The 17615-nt window shown below is 52.2% G+C and overlaps 6 protein-coding genes across 6 annotated transcripts; 3 read left to right on the top strand and 3 right to left on the bottom strand.

Moving 5' to 3' along the window:
• Positions 1–80: 80 nt before the first annotated feature.
• Positions 81–2327, bottom strand: MCYG_02855 (conserved hypothetical protein; the record flags this gene model as incomplete). Its single annotated transcript, XM_002847303.1, has 5 exons — positions 81–976; positions 1061–1453; positions 1531–1552; positions 1617–1828; positions 2276–2327. 5 exons carry the CDS (start codon positions 2325–2327, stop codon positions 81–83), a joined length of 1575 nt encoding a protein of 524 aa, XP_002847349.1.
• Positions 2328–3632: 1305 nt separating this feature from the next.
• On the bottom strand, positions 3633–6558 carry MCYG_02854 (conserved hypothetical protein; the record flags this gene model as incomplete). Its single annotated transcript, XM_002847302.1, has 5 exons — positions 3633–4205; positions 4329–4579; positions 4658–4846; positions 4982–6413; positions 6511–6558. The coding sequence occupies 5 exons, from the start codon at positions 6556–6558 to the stop codon at positions 3633–3635; spliced, it is 2493 nt and encodes an 830-aa protein (XP_002847348.1).
• A 616-nt stretch (positions 6559–7174) lies between these two features.
• MCYG_02853 (conserved hypothetical protein) lies at positions 7175–8293 on the bottom strand (the record flags this gene model as incomplete). Its single annotated transcript, XM_002847301.1, has 1 exon — positions 7175–8293. One exon carries the CDS (start codon positions 8291–8293, stop codon positions 7175–7177), a length of 1119 nt encoding a protein of 372 aa, XP_002847347.1.
• A 365-nt stretch (positions 8294–8658) lies between these two features.
• On the top strand, positions 8659–10508 carry MCYG_02852 (delta-1-pyrroline-5-carboxylate dehydrogenase; the record flags this gene model as incomplete). Its single annotated transcript, XM_002847300.1, has 3 exons — positions 8659–8781; positions 8844–8945; positions 9045–10508. The coding sequence occupies 3 exons, from the start codon at positions 8659–8661 to the stop codon at positions 10506–10508; spliced, it is 1689 nt and encodes a 562-aa protein (XP_002847346.1).
• Positions 10509–12305: 1797 nt separating this feature from the next.
• Positions 12306–13817, top strand: MCYG_02851 (carbapenem antibiotics biosynthesis protein carD; the record flags this gene model as incomplete). The annotated part of the gene is made up of 2 exons (XM_002847299.1): positions 12306–13213; positions 13274–13817. 2 exons carry the CDS (start codon positions 12306–12308, stop codon positions 13815–13817), a joined length of 1452 nt encoding a protein of 483 aa, XP_002847345.1.
• A 685-nt stretch (positions 13818–14502) lies between these two features.
• On the top strand, positions 14503–16873 carry MCYG_02850 (tRNA wybutosine-synthesizing protein 1; the record flags this gene model as incomplete). The annotated part of the gene is made up of 2 exons (XM_002847298.1): positions 14503–14521; positions 14589–16873. The coding sequence occupies 2 exons, from the start codon at positions 14503–14505 to the stop codon at positions 16871–16873; spliced, it is 2304 nt and encodes a 767-aa protein (XP_002847344.1).
• Positions 16874–17615: the final 742 nt, after the last annotated feature.

Here is a 17615-nt window from a genome sequence, read left to right as displayed (position 1 = left end):
CATGATCGGTTGCAGGTATGTTATGTACATTAGACTCTATAAGCGTGGATTCACGAAATATACGTATATGCACAAACCAGCTAAGCTGCCCTCTGGATGATTCCACATATCCTCCTGGCAACCTCTTCGCCGCTCCAGTAAGCCCCGGCAGCAGTCCCCAGCCCGACTACGGGTGCGGTATGCTCGCCAGCAAACCATATACCCCTGTCGACCCCCATCCCTTCCCGCATGGCCTCGATGTCTGCCAGCCCGTCGGTCAGCCCCGTCTGGAAGTTCGAGTAGCTTCCGTTGCCTGCAAACGGGTCTGTCTGCCACTCGGTCGCCAGAAACGCGGTTGGCCGGCATGACGGGGACTGGGCGTCGTACCCGGGCAGCCGAGAGATGTACGGCAGCAAGAAGGCGTGCAGGATGTCGTAGTATCCCTCGGAATCGGGTGAGCGGCCTGATATCTGCGATACTACGTGCTCGGCACAGGGGCCGTACGTGTAGAAGAGCAAGGTAGGGTGGGCACAGCCCCCGGGCAGGTCGGCCAGAGAGAGGCACTCCTGGTTCCAGTACGGAGTGGGAGGATGGTCCACGTAGCTCGGTGAGAAGAACTGGGTTGTAGGATTGTTGCCGTTGCCGTCGTTGGACGTGGCCCTTTGCCAGAATGCACAGGGAAAGCTCACGTAGACCTTCTCCAGGCTGCCATAGGAGATATGGTCTATCGCATCAGAGAGACGCTGTGGCATGGATGGCTTGAATGCGTCCTTGTTCTGCTTCAGCCACCCGAGAGGAAAAGTGGCAACGACCTCGTCGAAGAGATACTCCTTTCCGGCTACAGTCCTGACAAGCACCTGCCCGCCCGCCCCCGAGGAACGATCCTTCCCCTCGACCGCCACAACCGGCTCGTTGAGACGTATCTCCGCTCCCTCCATGGCCGGCCGGGCAACATGTTGGAGGATGTTCTTGTAGGTCGAGGCCACGAACAGGTTGGCTGTCACAGATACACCGTCAGCCTCCAACAGGATCAATCATAAATCATCAATCATTCAATATCATCATCGTCAGGCAGACATACTCCCCTCGAGACACTCTTCGAGAAAGAAGAACTTCAGGCTCTGCCTCTCGATGGGCGAGCCGATGTAGGCCCCCCACATCTTCGACGACTCCAGACAGGCGTCCTTCTCCATCTGACTGAAGCCGGTCTGCGCGAGCTCGTCTCTGAAGAAGTCTAGCAGGCTCTTCCCCGGCGGGATGCTGGCACTGTCCTTTTGGCTCAGCGTGAAGGCCCGGTCTATGGTCGTCCACATGAAGTCTGCCACTCTGGCACACAGGGCCGGGTCCAGCGGCCTGCCAGCCGTATCAAAGGTGGCCTGGGGCCCCTCCCACGAGTCGGTAACCGTGCCGGAACGCTGGCTGATCTCGACGAGCGGGTTGTTCGTGGTCCCATGGATCCAGTTTGGGCCTCTGTCTGGTATTAGCGGCCGCCAGCATCATAACTAACTACAGCAGACATGTAGGGTCACACCGACAGATCGACGGAGGCACCGCTGAGGTTGCTTTGGCAGACCTAAGTGAGGTGTTAGATATATCAAAAGCTCGAAAGTAGATGGCAGACGGGGGGAGGTGCTTACTCGACCCCCGATCCGGTCTCTGGCCTCAAGTATGGTGACTATCATCCCGCGCTGCAGCAAGACGTCCGCGCATCTGAGCCCTGCAAGGCCAGAGCCGATGATGCCTACATGCAGAGGCTTCCCCATGGGCTGTATCTGAGCCAGAGTCGAGAGATACTTGTCGAGTGAGTCTGGTAATATCGACCTGAGATGCGGGCTGAGCCACTTGCTCGCTGCCAGACAGTTAGTATTACACTCCATCACATACACTATCTCTCTCTCTATAGCATATAGAATAGACGGAGAAGAGGATATAGGGCGAGAGAGAGGCCATCCTAATATCCTGCCCCGAGGCCATCTCATACCTAGGCTTGTTCTTGTTCTTGTTCTTCCTTGGAATTCTCGCCAGGTTTAAAAAAAAAAAAGTACCCAGGGGTTTCAAGCTTGCCGCAGCCAATCAGACAGAGAAAGTGGTACACAGGAGATCAGCGGCAGCTATCAGAGGGGATGTTTTTGTACTCAGTTTGATCCTCCGAGTTAATGCTCCATCAGCTGTGGCGGATGGTGATGTGGTTGGTTGATAGCGTGGATGGAGAAGTAGTGTTAGTTTTCAGGGGTTCGCCTGGTTGACCATAGATATGGTAGTAGAGGTCTACTGATAGCTACATAGGTGTCCGTACTGAACCATGCATCATCCAGTTTGCTATTTTGACCTATTTCAGCTTCTGTCATGGTTCATCGCTCGGAGTGCTGGTCTGTGACTAGGAAGCACCAACTACTATGTACCGGTACATCTGGATCAGAAGGCGTAAGACGGTTACAAGCTGGAAAAAAAGACGAAGAACCTCAAATAACTTGCGATTAGAGGCGAATGAAGAGATATCAACATTAAAGCATGAATAAACCCATCTTTGCAAGTCTATCGAGTATGCCGGCCTGACTCCTGAGCTTAGAGGGAAAAAGAAACAAAAGATGAACATGACCCGGTAATCCCGCCCTAGAGTCCCTATCCTGTCTGCGTGACTGCCATCCCGATAAACGTAGATTTTAAATATAAGATGAAATATGCTGTGTAGAGAAAAAAAAAAATAAATAAAATGCTGCCGTCCTGCCGCGTCGTCTCTTCCCATGCCTGTTTTACCGCCGCTCGTTATGCTGCCCTGGCAGCTTGGACAATTCGAAGTGTGATGAAAGATTGAAAGAAAGAGAAATAATAATAATAAACTAAATACGTACGGCTCGGGTTAGCTATTTACTGTTCAATGGAAGGTAAAAAACTGGTTACAAAGGTGAGAACCACCGTGGTTGTGGTCGACAGCTGACGATGCTCTCTCCAGCAGCAAAACCGATGGGAAGGATGGAGTCGTCGCCGGCGTGGACCATCATAACGGGCTCACATGGCTCTCTAATCTTGCTAGTGTAGCGCTTTTATGTTAGATATTCTTGAACAAATGGCAATACGCTAACCTTGAGAGTTACTGGAGAGAGTTAGCTGGTCACAAAGCACCCACCAGTCGAGCAGCCCGCCAGGGTATTTTCTTCCTCTCCTTCTTCCTGCCTTGTATGGCTTGCTTTAAAAGCCATGATAGTCAACTGAGACGTAGTTCAGGTCACTTCTGCTGGTAAGCAGAGCAAAAATAAATGCAGACCATTGCTCATCGTAATCCACGTAACTGCAAGCAAAGGTTAGCATATTTTCTCCCACACGTTCACATCAAAGACCGGCTGCGAGATTTTAGCGGATAGGTATAGCTCGAGTCGCTGTAGGCCATAGGTGCATGTGTATAAATAACTGTGTGTGTTGTGCTTTTTGTCTTGTTGTCTTGCCTTTCTGTTTTTTTTTTTGATTGGTTGGATAGAGTAAGGTGAATGGGTGCGTGGGGCTGGGAACTTGCGGATGTAGTTCGACTGGTACATCCAGTTCCTTCACCTTATTTATTGACACTTTAGGATAAGTAGAACAGAGGCGCTGGGGCCCCTGGCCTTTTTTTTTTCCCCTTTAGAGCTCCCTGAAGTGCGCAAAACAGGGTGGACAGGCTACTTGTATTGCTCGTACTGTACGTCCAGCAAAGGACCAAGCATATCGAAGAAGTCCTGCCCACCGGACCAACCAAGTTGATTGGGGCCCAACCCGGCAAAGTTGATCAATGGATCGTTCTGCACTTGATCGATTAATCCTGATGCCGGGTTCATGGCATAGTAAGCAGGCGTGCCCGCCGCTGTAGCAGATGAAGAGCCAGCCTGGCAGTTGTCATACACTGGGTCAGCGATAGAGTGGTCCTCCAGTCCCATTCGACCCATGGACAATTCATGATAGGAGCCAGGGCCACACACCATCATCTGATTGTTTGTAATATCACCTTCAAAAGATTGAGCATATTGACGATGTGGAGCCAGAGTATTGGGAGTAATACTTCCGCTTGGTTGTTCACTTGCCGTCATTTGCACTACTCTGTTCCGCAAGCTTGCGGCAAGAGCATGCAGTAGTTCCCCAAATCTGTTGCTCAAATGAACATCATCCACCACACATGTACAGAGCGCGTCCGCCGTACGTTCAACGAGGCTCAAAGACCCTGACGTCTCAAAGTCTTTAGCGCCGAGAGAAGTAGCCTGGTAGTCGGATGGTTAGCGTGGGGGGTGACGAAAAAGTACATCAATTAACCGCGAGAGAGGACCAACCTTTAGACAAAACATAGCACCGGCGAGGATCCGCGAATAAGTTCGAATCGGAACATGCTTCAGATGGTTATCTGGAAGTAGGTCCTCAACAACGGTTTGTAATATCGATTTCGCTGACGCAATGACTTCCATAAAATACTCTCTGTTGCCCTCAAAGGGTTCGAGCAAGCTCGCCTCAGGCATACCACCACCTTCGTGCATGACATGATAATAATTCTCGATAACGGCTTGGAGGGCAACGCTATGGATGTATACTCGTACATATCCGAACTCGATTGTCAAGATGGACCTCATTTGCCTTGACACTGCGGCGCGGGGATAAGGGGGGCCCCATTAGCTCTGTATTTCGGTTAGACACCCGAGATGTGAGACGGAAGACTTACGCTTTGCACGATCAAACTCTTTCTGCCATTCACGTAAGAGCGGGTTGAGGACACGAAGGACAGCCAGGTATTCGCCTGTCTTGACGATTTCTCGAGTTCGCTCGCGGGAAGGGAATAGGAGCTCGTTGCCCCTCTTCATCAGTGAGGCAACACCGACCCAACAGCGAATCGTGTCACCATGTTTTATGCCTGTATCATGGTGCGACACTGAGACAGAGGTTAAGTTCTTCCATCCTACATATGGCATTTTCTTTCTTTAGTTGCTGTGTTCCCGTGATTGAGTTGGGGAATGTCTTAAAAGACAGGAGAAACAAAAAAACCTACCGAGTCGGCCGGACGTTTGGGTAAGGTAGACCCAAAGCAAATGCTGGACAAGATGCGCCCGCTGGCTGGATAAGGGGTTATTCCAAATGTCTCTCCGAGACTCACGCGCTCCGATGGTGGTGTTGTCATATTCATCAAAGATACCAAGCTCCACGGCTAAGGCGAGGGCGTTTCCCAGCATAGACCAGCACATCCGATCCGATCTCCAAACCGGTTCCAGCCAATCGATACGTATCCTACCCCCTATTCCGGCGGTGCTTGCTATTGTCCTTCGGACGTCATCTTTCACAACAATGCTGTCTCCGTCATCTCCTGCGGGAACGTGAAGGGACCGAGGATGCCATTCAGAGAGCAATAGCAGTGCTTCACAGCTGCCAAGTGTCCTCAGACTACCAAAATTGGAGCCGGCGAGGGGGTACTCGTGAGTGGAGAGGTTAGAGGCCTCTGGAGGGTCGTGAGTATGTGTGCCACCAGTAAACTGCTCCTGGCCAAAGATCATGCGGGAAATCATTCCTTGTAAATGTTGCCAGAGCCGCTCATGGACCATGTAAGATCTGGAGACTGATCCGGGCCCAGACAGTTTCATGTATCGAGAGGCCAACATGAGTATGGTCATGGCAAGAATGGGCTCCTCCTCAAGCAACTCTGAATGCATGGATGGGTCCTGGAACGAAGAGGAGGCAATTGGGGTGAAAGGGGCAAGGTAGGTATGAAAATAGTTTACCAGATCAAAGGCCTCCTCGGCCGTGATCAACCCGGTGCGAACGAACCGTAGGTTGGACCAGGGGTGAAAATCTGGGGCGGGGTCATGAAGACTTGGGGCGGCAGACGGCCTTAGCTCCCTGGTGGGAATGGGGCCGAGTCTGCTGGAGGGGGCTCCGTTAGTGTTATGGTCGGACCTGGCGACCCGTTCACTATGTCTGCCGGCTTCAAAGAGCAGATTCAGGGCGTCATGAGAGGTGTAGGCGGCATCCCTGAGCAGCTTTTCCGCTGTCTTGTCCCCGCGGGTGGCCGGACGCGGGGTATCCTGTGAGAGAACATGCTGGAGAGAGTGCTCCCGTTTTATAGCTGCAGGTACGGCAATGGGACTGGCAGAGCTTTCGCCCGGACGACTGGTTATAACCCCCGACAGAGATGCCGGAGTGCCGGCAACGGCTATGGTCGACTCCTCCCACGGCCGGGTAGGGGTGATGCCCGCGGCGGTAGCGCTGACGGTGGTGGCGGTGGTAGCAGTAGCAGTAGTACCAGTGATGAGGTCGCTAGGCCCAGAGGGCGCAGGAGTGGAAGCAGGAGCCCCCTTCTTCCTCCCTCGCGTGGCAGAGAAGTGACAGAGCTTGCGCTCCCGCCGGCATCGACCGCAGGGCCCCTGGTGTGGCTGATCGACCGAGCCTAGGTCGCAACGAACCCTTCGCTCTCGACACGGAATACAAGCCTAGGGAGATGTCAGGCGGCTTTATAAATATATATGTTTATATATATATATATATATATATATCTACTCTATCAATCGCGCGGGGGGTTGAATGTACCTGGTACGCTCGCTTATGGACCTTTCCGGTAGTAGCAGCGGTGGACATGGCAAAACTCCCGCCCATAGGACCATGGGCGGGCTCTTCAGTATGCTGTATATGGATGAGGAGCTGCTAATGAGGGTGCAGTCGAAGAGAGCGAGGGTGTGGAAGAGAGTCGAGGAAGTCGAAGAAGTTCGAAGTCGTTTTTTCTTCTTCCGCTTTTGGGTGGAAAAGCGCGCCAAGACCGAAGGTTCACGATGATCACCTGACGTAATTTGATTTTACTTATATAAGCATATTATACAAGCTCGGAGAAGCAAAATAAGCAAAAAAGAGGAATGAAAAACGTACCAGATACATCAACTTGCTAGGCTGTGGAGGCGGAGATGAGGTAGAAGAGACACCACCTTTATCCGGGGGAAGATATAAGCATGGGGTGCAGGGGCAAAGGCGTTTTTTTTTTTTTTTTTTTTGGAAAATAACCGAAGTAGAAGAAGCAATTACATAAAAGGTGACTATAACGAATGGGCCAGCATACTCTTAACCAATGCTATGGCTCCGGAGTACACGGAGCAAGATGGGATAATCCGCATATACGAGCCAGATATACGTAACTATAAACAGGAATGATAACAGGTTTGGAAGTGATGGATGTATTATGTATATGTATGGAGCATGCAAATCAGAAGTCTTGGATGGGGACGCCCAATCCCCGTTCACTGGCAAGGCAGAGTAGCTCCCTCCCAACCGCGAGATCCATGATACCCATGCCCACGCACTTGAACACAACGGAGGAAGAAGAAAAGAGAGAAGAAGGAGAAGAAGAAGAAGAAGGGAAGAGCTGACCAATCTCAGTAAGCTGGTCGACTCGTACCCTGGCAGAGATGAGCTCGCCCGCCTCTGCAAGACAGGCTTGCTTGGAGTCGACGAGGAGCGTCTGGCCCGAGAGCAACGTGTCTGTGTCGACTTCATGCATGTGCGGGCGGTACGAACCTATCAGTGAGATGAACTGTCTTCTCCGTCTTCCCGTTTCTTCTTTTTCTTTGGCTCCATCTTGTAGATAAGAGTGAGGAAAGAGCGGCTCGGTAGACGGGGTGCAGCAGAAGATGGCATCGGCTTCTGACACGGCAGCACGCAGCCGGTCTTTGTACTTTTGTGTTGCTTCTTCCTCTCTAGAGATGTAGACAAAAGAAACGGCTGGACGGGTAGCAAACAAGTCAGCCAGGCTGGCACGCAGCCTGTCGAGGCCCGCACGACCCCTGTTGAACACGGTGACAGTGGTGAGGCTGGGGGCGAGCAGCAGGGCCAGACGGACGTGCCACTCGGCCTGCTTGCCGGCCCCAAAGACGACCAGCCGGTTCCCCCCAGGCCCAGAATTGACGGTGTCATCTTCATCAGAAGAAGTCTGGGGAAGCTGGTAGAGATGAAACGGGATCATGGTAGCGAGGGCGGTGCGAAACGCGGTGATCATCTCGGCGTTGAGGACGCCCTCGAGCTGGCCGCTATGGGGGCAGAAGAGGGCTATGGCTCCCGCGGGAGGGCCTCCACCGCCGGGCAGAGTGACCACCTTGACTCCCGTCGTCGTCTTCGTGTCGGACGCTGGCATGAACAGCGTCGTGCTGCCCTCATCGGTCCTGATCTGCTCTCGCATTGGCTGATGGATGGTGTTGCTGCTGCTGCTGCTCCCACTGGTCGAGTACGCCGCCAGACTACGCCAGAGGGCCTGTAGCAGCCGGTGACACTGCTCCAGCGTCAGCTCCTGCAACATCGGCGCCACGTCTGACTCTCGTAGCACTAGCATTTCTCTTGTATCTCTCTTGTATCTCTCCTATCTTGTCTTCTCCCTTGCTTGTCCTCCTCTCTCGTATCTTCTTTCTCTTTCCCTTGTCTTCATCGTCAACTCAGGTTCGGCGGAAGTTTGCTTAGTCATCGTACTAAAACAGCTACTGTGGAGCCTTCCCGCGCCCACCCGAGGATAGCAGCGTCTTTCCTGCTTCCCCAAGAACGGCTTTTTTTCTTCTTTCGTCCAAGAGAGAGAAAAAAACTTGTCAGCAAGCAAGCAATAACAAGATACATCATCATCATCATCATCTTCTTCTTCTTCACCATCACCTGTGCTTTCTCTCTTTCTTGCTCTTCTCCGCATCTATCAAAGCTACAAGCATCATGTCGTCTTCGTTGCTCTCCCGCTCCGCTCGTCTGAGCATGGCCCGCCAGCCGTTGGCCAACACCGTCAGATACAGAGCTCTCTCCAGCTTCAGGGCGCCCACCATAGTCAATGAGCCAAACGTAAGTAACCAATTGAGCTGCGAGAGAGGCAGGATTCCAAGCTGACAGGAACGATAAACCAGCAACACTACGCCAGAGGTTCGGAGCAGAGACAGGGTCTGCAGGCAGCCCTGCAGTCTCTCAAGGCCTCTATCCCCGTCCAGGTCCCTTACCATTTCCAGGACGTGAGTAGTCTCTTTTAATACTATAACAATATTTTACAGTATGTGGAAATGCAAAACTGACAAAGGAGGTAGTCCGCCTCGGCGAGTGCTGACGTGCAGCGGAACCCTTCTGCCCATGCAGAAACCGTTGCGAAATACTTCAATGCCACCGAGGCAGATGTCTCGCGCATGATCGAGGACTCGCTCAAGGCAAAGCCGGCGTGGGAGTCTCTCCCCTTCGCTGATCGAGCGGCCGTCTTCCTCAAGGCCGCTGACCTGGTGGCGGGCAAGTACCGCTACGAGATCATGGCGGCGACCATGCTCGGACAGGGCAAGAACGCGTGGCAGGCCGAGATCGATGCGGCCGCTGAGCTGGCAGACTTCCTCAGATTCAACGTCCAGTACGCCGAGGAGCTGTACACACAGCAGCCAGAGCACCACGCCGCCGGTGTGTGGAACCGCAGCGAGTACCGCCCCCTCGAAGGGTTCGTGTACGCCATCTCACCCTTCAATTTCACTGCCATCGGCGGCAACCTGGCCGGAGCTCCTGCTCTGATGGGCAACGTCGTGCTGTGGAAGCCCAGCCCGCACGCTGTCTACGCCAACTACCTGACCTACAAGATCCTGCTCGAAGCCGGCCTGCCCAAGGATGTGATCCAGTTTGTGCCTGGCGACGCCCGGATGGTGACCCGGGTTGCTCTCGCGCACCGAGACTTCGCCGGCCTGCACTACACCGGCAGCACCGCCGTCTTCCGCGAGCTGTACGGCAAGATCGGCCAGGGTATCGCTGCGGGCACCTACCGCAGCTACCCCCGCGTCGTGGGCGAGACAGGCGGCAAGAACTTCCACCTCATCCATAGCTCCGCTGACATCGAGAACGCAGCTATCAACACAGTTAGGGGCGCCTTTGAGTTCCAGGGCCAGAAGTGCAGTGCTACCTCTCGCGCCTACGTACCCCAGTCCCGCTGGGCGGAGTTCCGTGAGATCCTCGTGCGCGAGACAGAGAAGCTCAAGATAGGACCACCTGAGGAATTTGCCAACTTCATCGGCCCAGTCATCCACGAGGCCTCCTTCAACAAGCTGGCAGGCGTGATCGACGCAGCAAAGCAGGACAAGACCGTGCAGCTGCTGACCGGGGGCCGCTACGACAAGAGCCAGGGCTACTACGTGCACCCGACCGTGCTGCAGGTGAGCGACCCGGAGCACGATCTGATGAAGAACGAGTTCTTTGGCCCCGTGCTGGCCGTTTACGTCTACGACGACGCCGCAGAGAGCGCGTTTGGCGAGATGTGCAAGATGATTGACCGCACGACGGAGTATGGGTTGACTGGGGCGGTCTTTGCGCAGGACCGCGCCGTCCTCCGATTCGCCGAGGACGCGCTGCGCCATTCTGCTGGTAACTTCTATCTCAACGTCAAGAGCACCGGGGCCGTGGTTGGTCAGCAGGCCTTTGGCGGCGCCAGGGCGAGCGGCACCAACGACAAGGCCGGCAGCGCCAACCTGCTCACCCGCTTCGTCAACATCCGCTCTATCAAGGAAGACTTTGTCGGCTGCACAGAAGTCGAGTATCCCAGCAACAAGTAGTCCATCCCCTTCTTCGTGTCTGTCTTCGTCCATCCCTTCTGTCCGACATCGGCCTAACCAAAAACGGGCTTGCCCTGCCAAGCCGGTCTAGGCCCTAAAGGCTTAAAAAAAAAGTAAAACTCTGCCCTGCCCCGTGACCTGAGCCGAGATCCGCTTTCGGACAGTTAGGGCTAGCCCTGCTTTTTCTTTTTTTACCCCCTTCCTCCTTGGATATCCAGCGATGTCCTTGTTATACGCGATGCATAAGACTAGTCCTTCTTAAGGCGTTCCGGGCTTTTTTTTTTTGGTTCTTTTTTCTTTTTTCGGCTTCTCTTTTCTTTTTTTTTTTTTCTATTCCTTGTACGATGTACGTCTACTGCTTCATAGTATGTGATATATAGAGTGGTAAAGTTTGGTCAAGCTGGTAGCTCCAACCTTGTCGAGTGCCTTATCTCATTTAAACTACTTCCATAGTACGCAAACCCTGGGAGGGAGGAGAGACGATCTTGCATGGCATGGGTGCATGCCGAGATCCGTGCGACGCTCTCTCGGTGTTTTAACTGGCCTGGCTGGGGTTGCTCCCTTAGCTTCCCCCCAGCCTATCGGCCGTCTGCCACCGGAAAGCGCATGCTAAAGTGGTTTAATCGACATGCAAGCTCCCTCCTCCCATCCCGCCAGCAAATAATAAGACATTAGACACATACTATGCAGCCAAGGGAGAGCAGAAAGAGCTATAGTCTCAGGTCTCACACAGGGCCAAGCATGCACTAGAGGGCTTGGTCGTTCCTTGTGTGTCTTGTTTTCTTTTGTTTTGTTCCTCCCCGCGTATCTCTGCCTGATAAGTCTGTTCCGGGGGAGGAGGAGAGGACCAACGTGGTCTCTTCTTATTTCCTACGCATGATTCTTATTAGTACAGATATTTTATTATTACATAGTACGGGGGAAAGAAAATGTCTGGGCATTGCGACTAGGAGCGAGACAGATAGCCCCAGCCAGCCACGTACTATGTAATGGTACGTACATTAGCAGTAGTTACGGAGATACGGAGAAGTGTTGGACTCTGCTTATATTACCCACCCGGATTTCGGTCAGCTGGCTGGCTGGACTTTTCTTTCCTCGGCTTACCAGTCAACACCGAGCCAGACAGACAAAAGTGCTCCGAGCAGTCAACCACGACAAGTCGTATTGTAAGGAGGAGTCGGCGGAGGGATGACAAGCAATAGGGGCAGGATGACTATTCAACGCTTGGCTGTGTAATGTCACTTTGTCTTCATGGAGGCAGAACGAAAAGGGACGCCAGAGGATGGGGAGGGCCGTCGGCTTTCCGGCCAAGAGATAAGCCCTAGTTATGCAAAGGGCGGATGGAGAAAGAAAGTGGTAGAAAAAGCAGTAGAAAGAAGAAGAAGCAAAAATTTCATATAAAGTAATCAAGGCGACGCTAAGAGAGAGAGAAAAAAGAAAAAAAAGGGAAAAAAGGGAGGCGAAGTTGGGTCATGTGAGAGCGGAAGAGCCTGGAAAGGCTCGGAAACGGTCGCTTAGTGACTCGCAGCGGGCCTCTCTTTCCGCCGATAGCAGAGAAGAAGAAAGACTCACCGTCACACTTCCCGCTTGGGACGACCCACGGGGAGATAAAAAGTACCAAGGTAGATAGATAGCGAGGGAGACAGTCACCAGGTGGCACGCATTATATATTCCTCCCTCCCTCCCTCTACCCCCTTTGACTTCCCTCCCCCCTTCTTCTTCCTCCTCTCCCATACTCCAGAACCAAGACCAAGACCACCGACCGCCACACTAGATAAAAGCCCTTGATATAGTGAAATGGCCTCTCGCGTACCAGCTTACATTCGCACCACCGCCAAAGCAGCTTCTGCCATCAGACGTGTTCCCATCACCAACGCAGCACAGAATGCTTCCCTGAAGCTCCGTCCCATCCACATCCCAACGGAGACGCCTGGCCCTCTGGCCCCCCGGCCAGCATGGGGTGCAGGGACTGATCTGCCCCAGACTGTCCCCGTGGCCGGTGCTGCGGAAGATGTCGTTGGCCTGGGAGGAGCAGTTGCCGGCCACCAGCAGCCACAGCAGAGAGCACTCGACAGGCTGCCAAACAAGGATCTCCTCCGCAGCATCGCCATCCAGAGTGCCATGTCCCGGCCTTTTCTCATGGACATCGCCTCCAACCTGCTCAAGTCGAACCTGAAGCTCATCACCGGGAATCCGGTTCTCAGCTACCTGCTCGACAAGGTCTTCTATGCCCAGTTCTGTGCTGGTCGAAACGAGGCCGAGGTCAGGCAGACCGTCGCTGGTCTCAAGGCCATGGGATACCGTGGTGCCATCCTCTCTTATGCCAAGGAGGTTGACACCCACCACGGCTCTGACCAGACCGGCAGCCCGGCCGAGATGGAGGCCCTGCACTGCACCCAAGTCGCCCAGTGGCTCGACGGAACCCTCAAGACCATTCAGTACTCCAACTCCGGTGATCTGGTCGCCATCAAGTACTCTGGCGCCGGACAGGGGGCCGTCCAGCTGCTCGAACAGGGTGCCGACGTTGATCCCATCCTCGGAGACGCCCTCGAGCAGATCTGCGCCAGGGCCAAGGAGAGCAATGTCAGGGTCTGCGTTGACGCTGAGCACTATTCCCAGAAGAAGAGTATCGACTCCTGGACCATGGACCTGATGCGGAGATACAACAAGGACGGTGAGACCGTCATCTACAACACCTATCAAATGTGAGTCCGCTGCATTCTTTTCTGTTCTTTTTGGTTCACGAATTAACAATTCCGTTGTAGGTACCTTAAGGATTCTCCAGCTACCCTGGCCATGCACTTGCAGCGTGCCAAGGATGAGGGATTCACCCTGGGTGTCAAGCTGGTCCGGGGTGCTTACATCAACTCTGACCCACGCCATGTCATCTTTGACACCAAGGAGCAGACCGACAATGCCTTTGACGAGGCTGCCCGGATGCTCGCCACCCAGCACATCGATGACCACTCTGCCCCAAAGATCAGTTTAGTACTTGCCAGCCACAATAAAGAGAGCACCAGTAAAATTCGGGCTCTACGACAAGAGCAGATCAGACACGGCCTTCCGCTCGCTGACGTCATCTACTCCCAGCTCATGGGAATGGCTGATGAACTCTCCATGAGCATCACACAGTCCACTAGCGATGTCGACGAGGATGCCCAGGTGTACAAGTACGTCGTCTGGGGCTCAACAGAGGAGTGCGTCATGTACCTCCTCCGACGCGCAGAAGAGAACCGAGATGCAATTGAGCGCTCAAACGCAAGCCAGACAGCCCTCTGGCACGAGCTTCGAAGCCGGCTTGCCCTATAATTGAATAACGACCAAGTTTCTTTTGTTTAATCACCATTTATGATGCACACGGCTGGCGGTATTCAAACGGTCGGGTGCCGGATGCACAGCGCAATGCAGGGAACCATCTGATATCCCTTTTCATTTTTCTTGTTCTCTTTTGCATTTATCCTTGCCTCATGTTGTTTTCATCTCTTCAGCGTTCTGTATGGCGTTCCGGGTGATATATCCTTTTTCTCTTCTTGGGAGCATACGAGCATCTGGGCCTTTTCAAACAGAAAACATGGGAATTGTTTTCATTGTTTATCACCTTCGGAGCACGATAGACTGAAGGATTCGCATGTTTTAAAAACGAATAGTCTTAGATTAATCAATATCTTCAAGTTCAATCTTCTCCATCTTTCGTATCGTTGACGCTGTTTTCCGACTTGAGGTCGTTTTTGCGCCCCTCAGTCTTGGCACGTAATATAGTTAATCCTAAATCAGCAAACATTGCAAACATGACATAAGCTGATCACTTAAAAAAAGAAACTCCAGGGTTAAAAGCATTTTGCGACTTCACACAGTGAATGTGATGATGGACAAGAGACAAATAATATCAAAGCAAAGAAGATATAAGAGGAGTTAAAAGGGCTAGGCGACCTTGTTTTGCGGTGCTTTACCTACCGTATCTCTAGTAAAGAGTCAAGGGTTCACATCACCAATCATGGTCGTTCCATTCGAAGGTGAGATAAGATATACAGTTGTTTCTGCCCCGCGGCCAGTTATATTAACTGCAGGCGATTGATCTAGTTACCCTATCGATATGGCATACATATCGAACCTATATTCTTGCCCTTCTCTTAACCGTCTCAATTATCGTTGCTAAAATCTCGAGCCACGGCAGGCAATTGGGAAGCGGGTCCATACCGGAGAAGCAAGGTACCAGCAAAAAGGCTCCTGATGACACTGCTCCGCTAGGGCGGGTAGAGAGTACAACACCTACGAATAATACACCATTAAAGAGCCAAACAAAGACTGTACCGAAGAGGCTGCGTGGAATGAAGCCGTCGAAAGGAGACACGAAAGCAACCGCTCAGATCACTGCCATTCAACCAATTGTCTTTTTTACTTCACTTACGGGCTCTACTGAGAAAAGGGCCCGAACCGCCTTCGAACATTTAAAAGCCAAACTTGAGGTAGCTCCGCAGAATGCCCAGTGCAGGCTCTTACCTCCAGAATTATTTGACTTATCCTACATTGACTTTGATGACTACTTTGTTACTGCCCCGAAGCCGCTTACGTCAGGTCCCGGAACATCTTTTCTGTATTGCATTATTCTACCAAGCTATGATATCGACAGCATCATAAATAACTTTTTGGGTCATCTAGATGAAACTCATAATGATTTCCGGATCGATACATCTCCCTTGTCAGGGCTGACTGGTTACGCCGTCTTTGGTTTTGGAGATAAAGAAGGATGGCCAACCCTAGAAGAAGGATTCTGCTCGCAGGCGGTGGCAGTGGATAAGTGGATGGCAAAGCTTACCGGAAAGCGGCGAGCATATCCGCTCGGTCTGGGAGACGTGAAGACTGACGGCGAGCAAGCCCTGCAACAATGGTGTGATGGCATCGTTGGGGTACTCCACGACATATCTGAGAATGGTGGCGGGCTGGGCGAAGGTGTCCCGGGCAGTGGGGACCCTATAGAAAGCGACGAAGATGACGTAGAGGACGACGGGATATTCCAAAACCCCAGCCGCCCAAGGAGATCCAAGGCCAAAGTGTCAAAGGTTACTGATCTGGAAGATATCAAATTCAAGCCCGAAGATCTCCTTGACGATGAACCGATCGATTTTACCACCTATTCCACCACGAAATCGTCACCGTCTCCAAGCAAGGAGATGGTACCTTCGACTTCTCCAACATATACGGCGCTAACAAAACAAGGGTATACCATTGTTGGATCTCACTCAGGTGTCAAAATTTGTCGATGGACAAAATCAGCCCTTCGGGGCCGCGGATCCTGTTACAAAAATTCATTCTATGGGATTAAATCTCATCTTTGCATGGAATCAACGCCTTCTCTCTCCTGCAGTAACAAATGTATCTTCTGCTGGCGGCATGGAACAAATCCGGTTGGAACCACATGGCGCTGGAAGGTTGACCCTCCTGAACTCATTTTCAACGGTGTTAAAGAAGGGCACTATAAAAAGATCAAGATGCTGCGCGGCGTCCCAGGTGTTAAGGCTGAGCGTTTTGCGGAAGCTATGCGAATCAGGCATTGTGCCCTGAGTTTGGTTGGTGAACCAATATTCTACCCCCACATTAATGAGCTCCTCTCCCTTCTCCACAGCGAGCATATTTCAAGTTTCCTGGTATGCAATGCACAGCATCCAGACGAACTGGCGGCACTTCAGAGAGTAACTCAGCTCTACGTGTCAATCGACGCCAGTAACCGGGAAAGTCTCCGTAAAATCGACCGGCCCTTACATCGAGATTTCTGGGAGCGCCTCCAGCGCTGCCTTGGCATACTTCGAGAGAAGAGAAAGGTGCATAGGACTGTATATCGGCTTACGCTTGTCAAAGGATTCAACATCGAAGATGAGGTGGAAGGCTATGCAGACCTTGTTGAGAAAGGCTTGCCCTGCTTTATTGAAGTTAAGGGTGTCACTTACTGTGGAACGAGCTCTAGCTCTAACGCAGGATTAACTATGCAGAATGTTCCATTCTACCACGAAATAGTCGCCTTTGTGGTTGCACTCAACGAGGAACTTGCGCGGCGTGGCCTTGCCTACGGAATATCCGCCGAACATGCCCATAGCTGCTGTATTTTGCTTGCATCCAACCGATTCCTGGTTAATGGTAAATGGCACACGAGGATTAACTATGAGCGTTTTTTTGAACTTCTCGAACACGAAAAACGCACTGGCGACTCCTTTACACCTGAAGATTATATGCGAGAAACAGAGGAGTGGGCATTGTGGGGAAACGGCGGCTTCGACCCGAGCGACCAGAGAGTCCATACCAAGGGGAAAAACAAGGGAAAAATCGGCGTACCGCCGCCTTCAGGAAAGGATCTGGCAGCTATTTCTTAATAAATCTGCACATAAGCTCAAGGTTAGAATTGAGCCGCTTATTCTTTAGAGAAGCTAATCAAAGGAGAGCCATAGCTTTATCCGATCGCAGAGTGCGCCGGCACTCTAAATGCCAACCACTATACTTCTAGGAACATCCCAAGGCTGAACATAATTTGAGGCTGAAAGCCGAAACTGTTCGTCTTTGGGGAGTGGACCGCTGCCTATCCTGCCAATGAATGAAACGTCTATCCTAGGATTTTCGCCTACATAGTACGGAGTACATGGACGATAGCCGTTGGTGGCTGGAGCGGTTCACCCCTTTGCAGCAAGGCGACGCTTTGCCTTTTGTCGATATAGCCGACCATATAATGTAAGATAAATGGGAAGAAGAAGTAGCCCAAGAACAAAAGATCCTCTTTCGGACCGTGCTCTCGTAGGGCGCAGCGTTTCAACAGCGGGCAACAGCCTCGGCTCTGGCTCGATGAAACCGTCTGAGACATTATGTTTCCGCAACTCAGACGATGAGTCGTATCATGCGGACCAACGGCTCGTCTAGACTTCGTACTTCGAGAAAGCAAAAAAGCAAAGATTAGTAAGATGCCGTATTCGGGTTCCGGCACGTTTGATATGAGCCGAGGCTCAGAGCCTCTCACATACATACGTCATATCTTGGCCGGACCTTGGATATCAGAGGGAGACAGCCAGAAACTCCACCAGAACGAAGAGCTTTTTCCGTACCCACTTGTTCAGTAGCATAAGC

This window comes from Microsporum canis, genomic scaffold (genome assembly GCF_000151145.1).
Source record: "Microsporum canis CBS 113480 supercont1.3 genomic scaffold, whole genome shotgun sequence".
Classification (NCBI taxonomy): Eukaryota; Fungi; Ascomycota; class Eurotiomycetes; order Onygenales; family Arthrodermataceae; genus Microsporum; species Microsporum canis.
The sequence above is the reverse complement of the archived record's forward strand: the minus strand, read 5'-3'. Positions and strand labels throughout refer to the sequence as shown.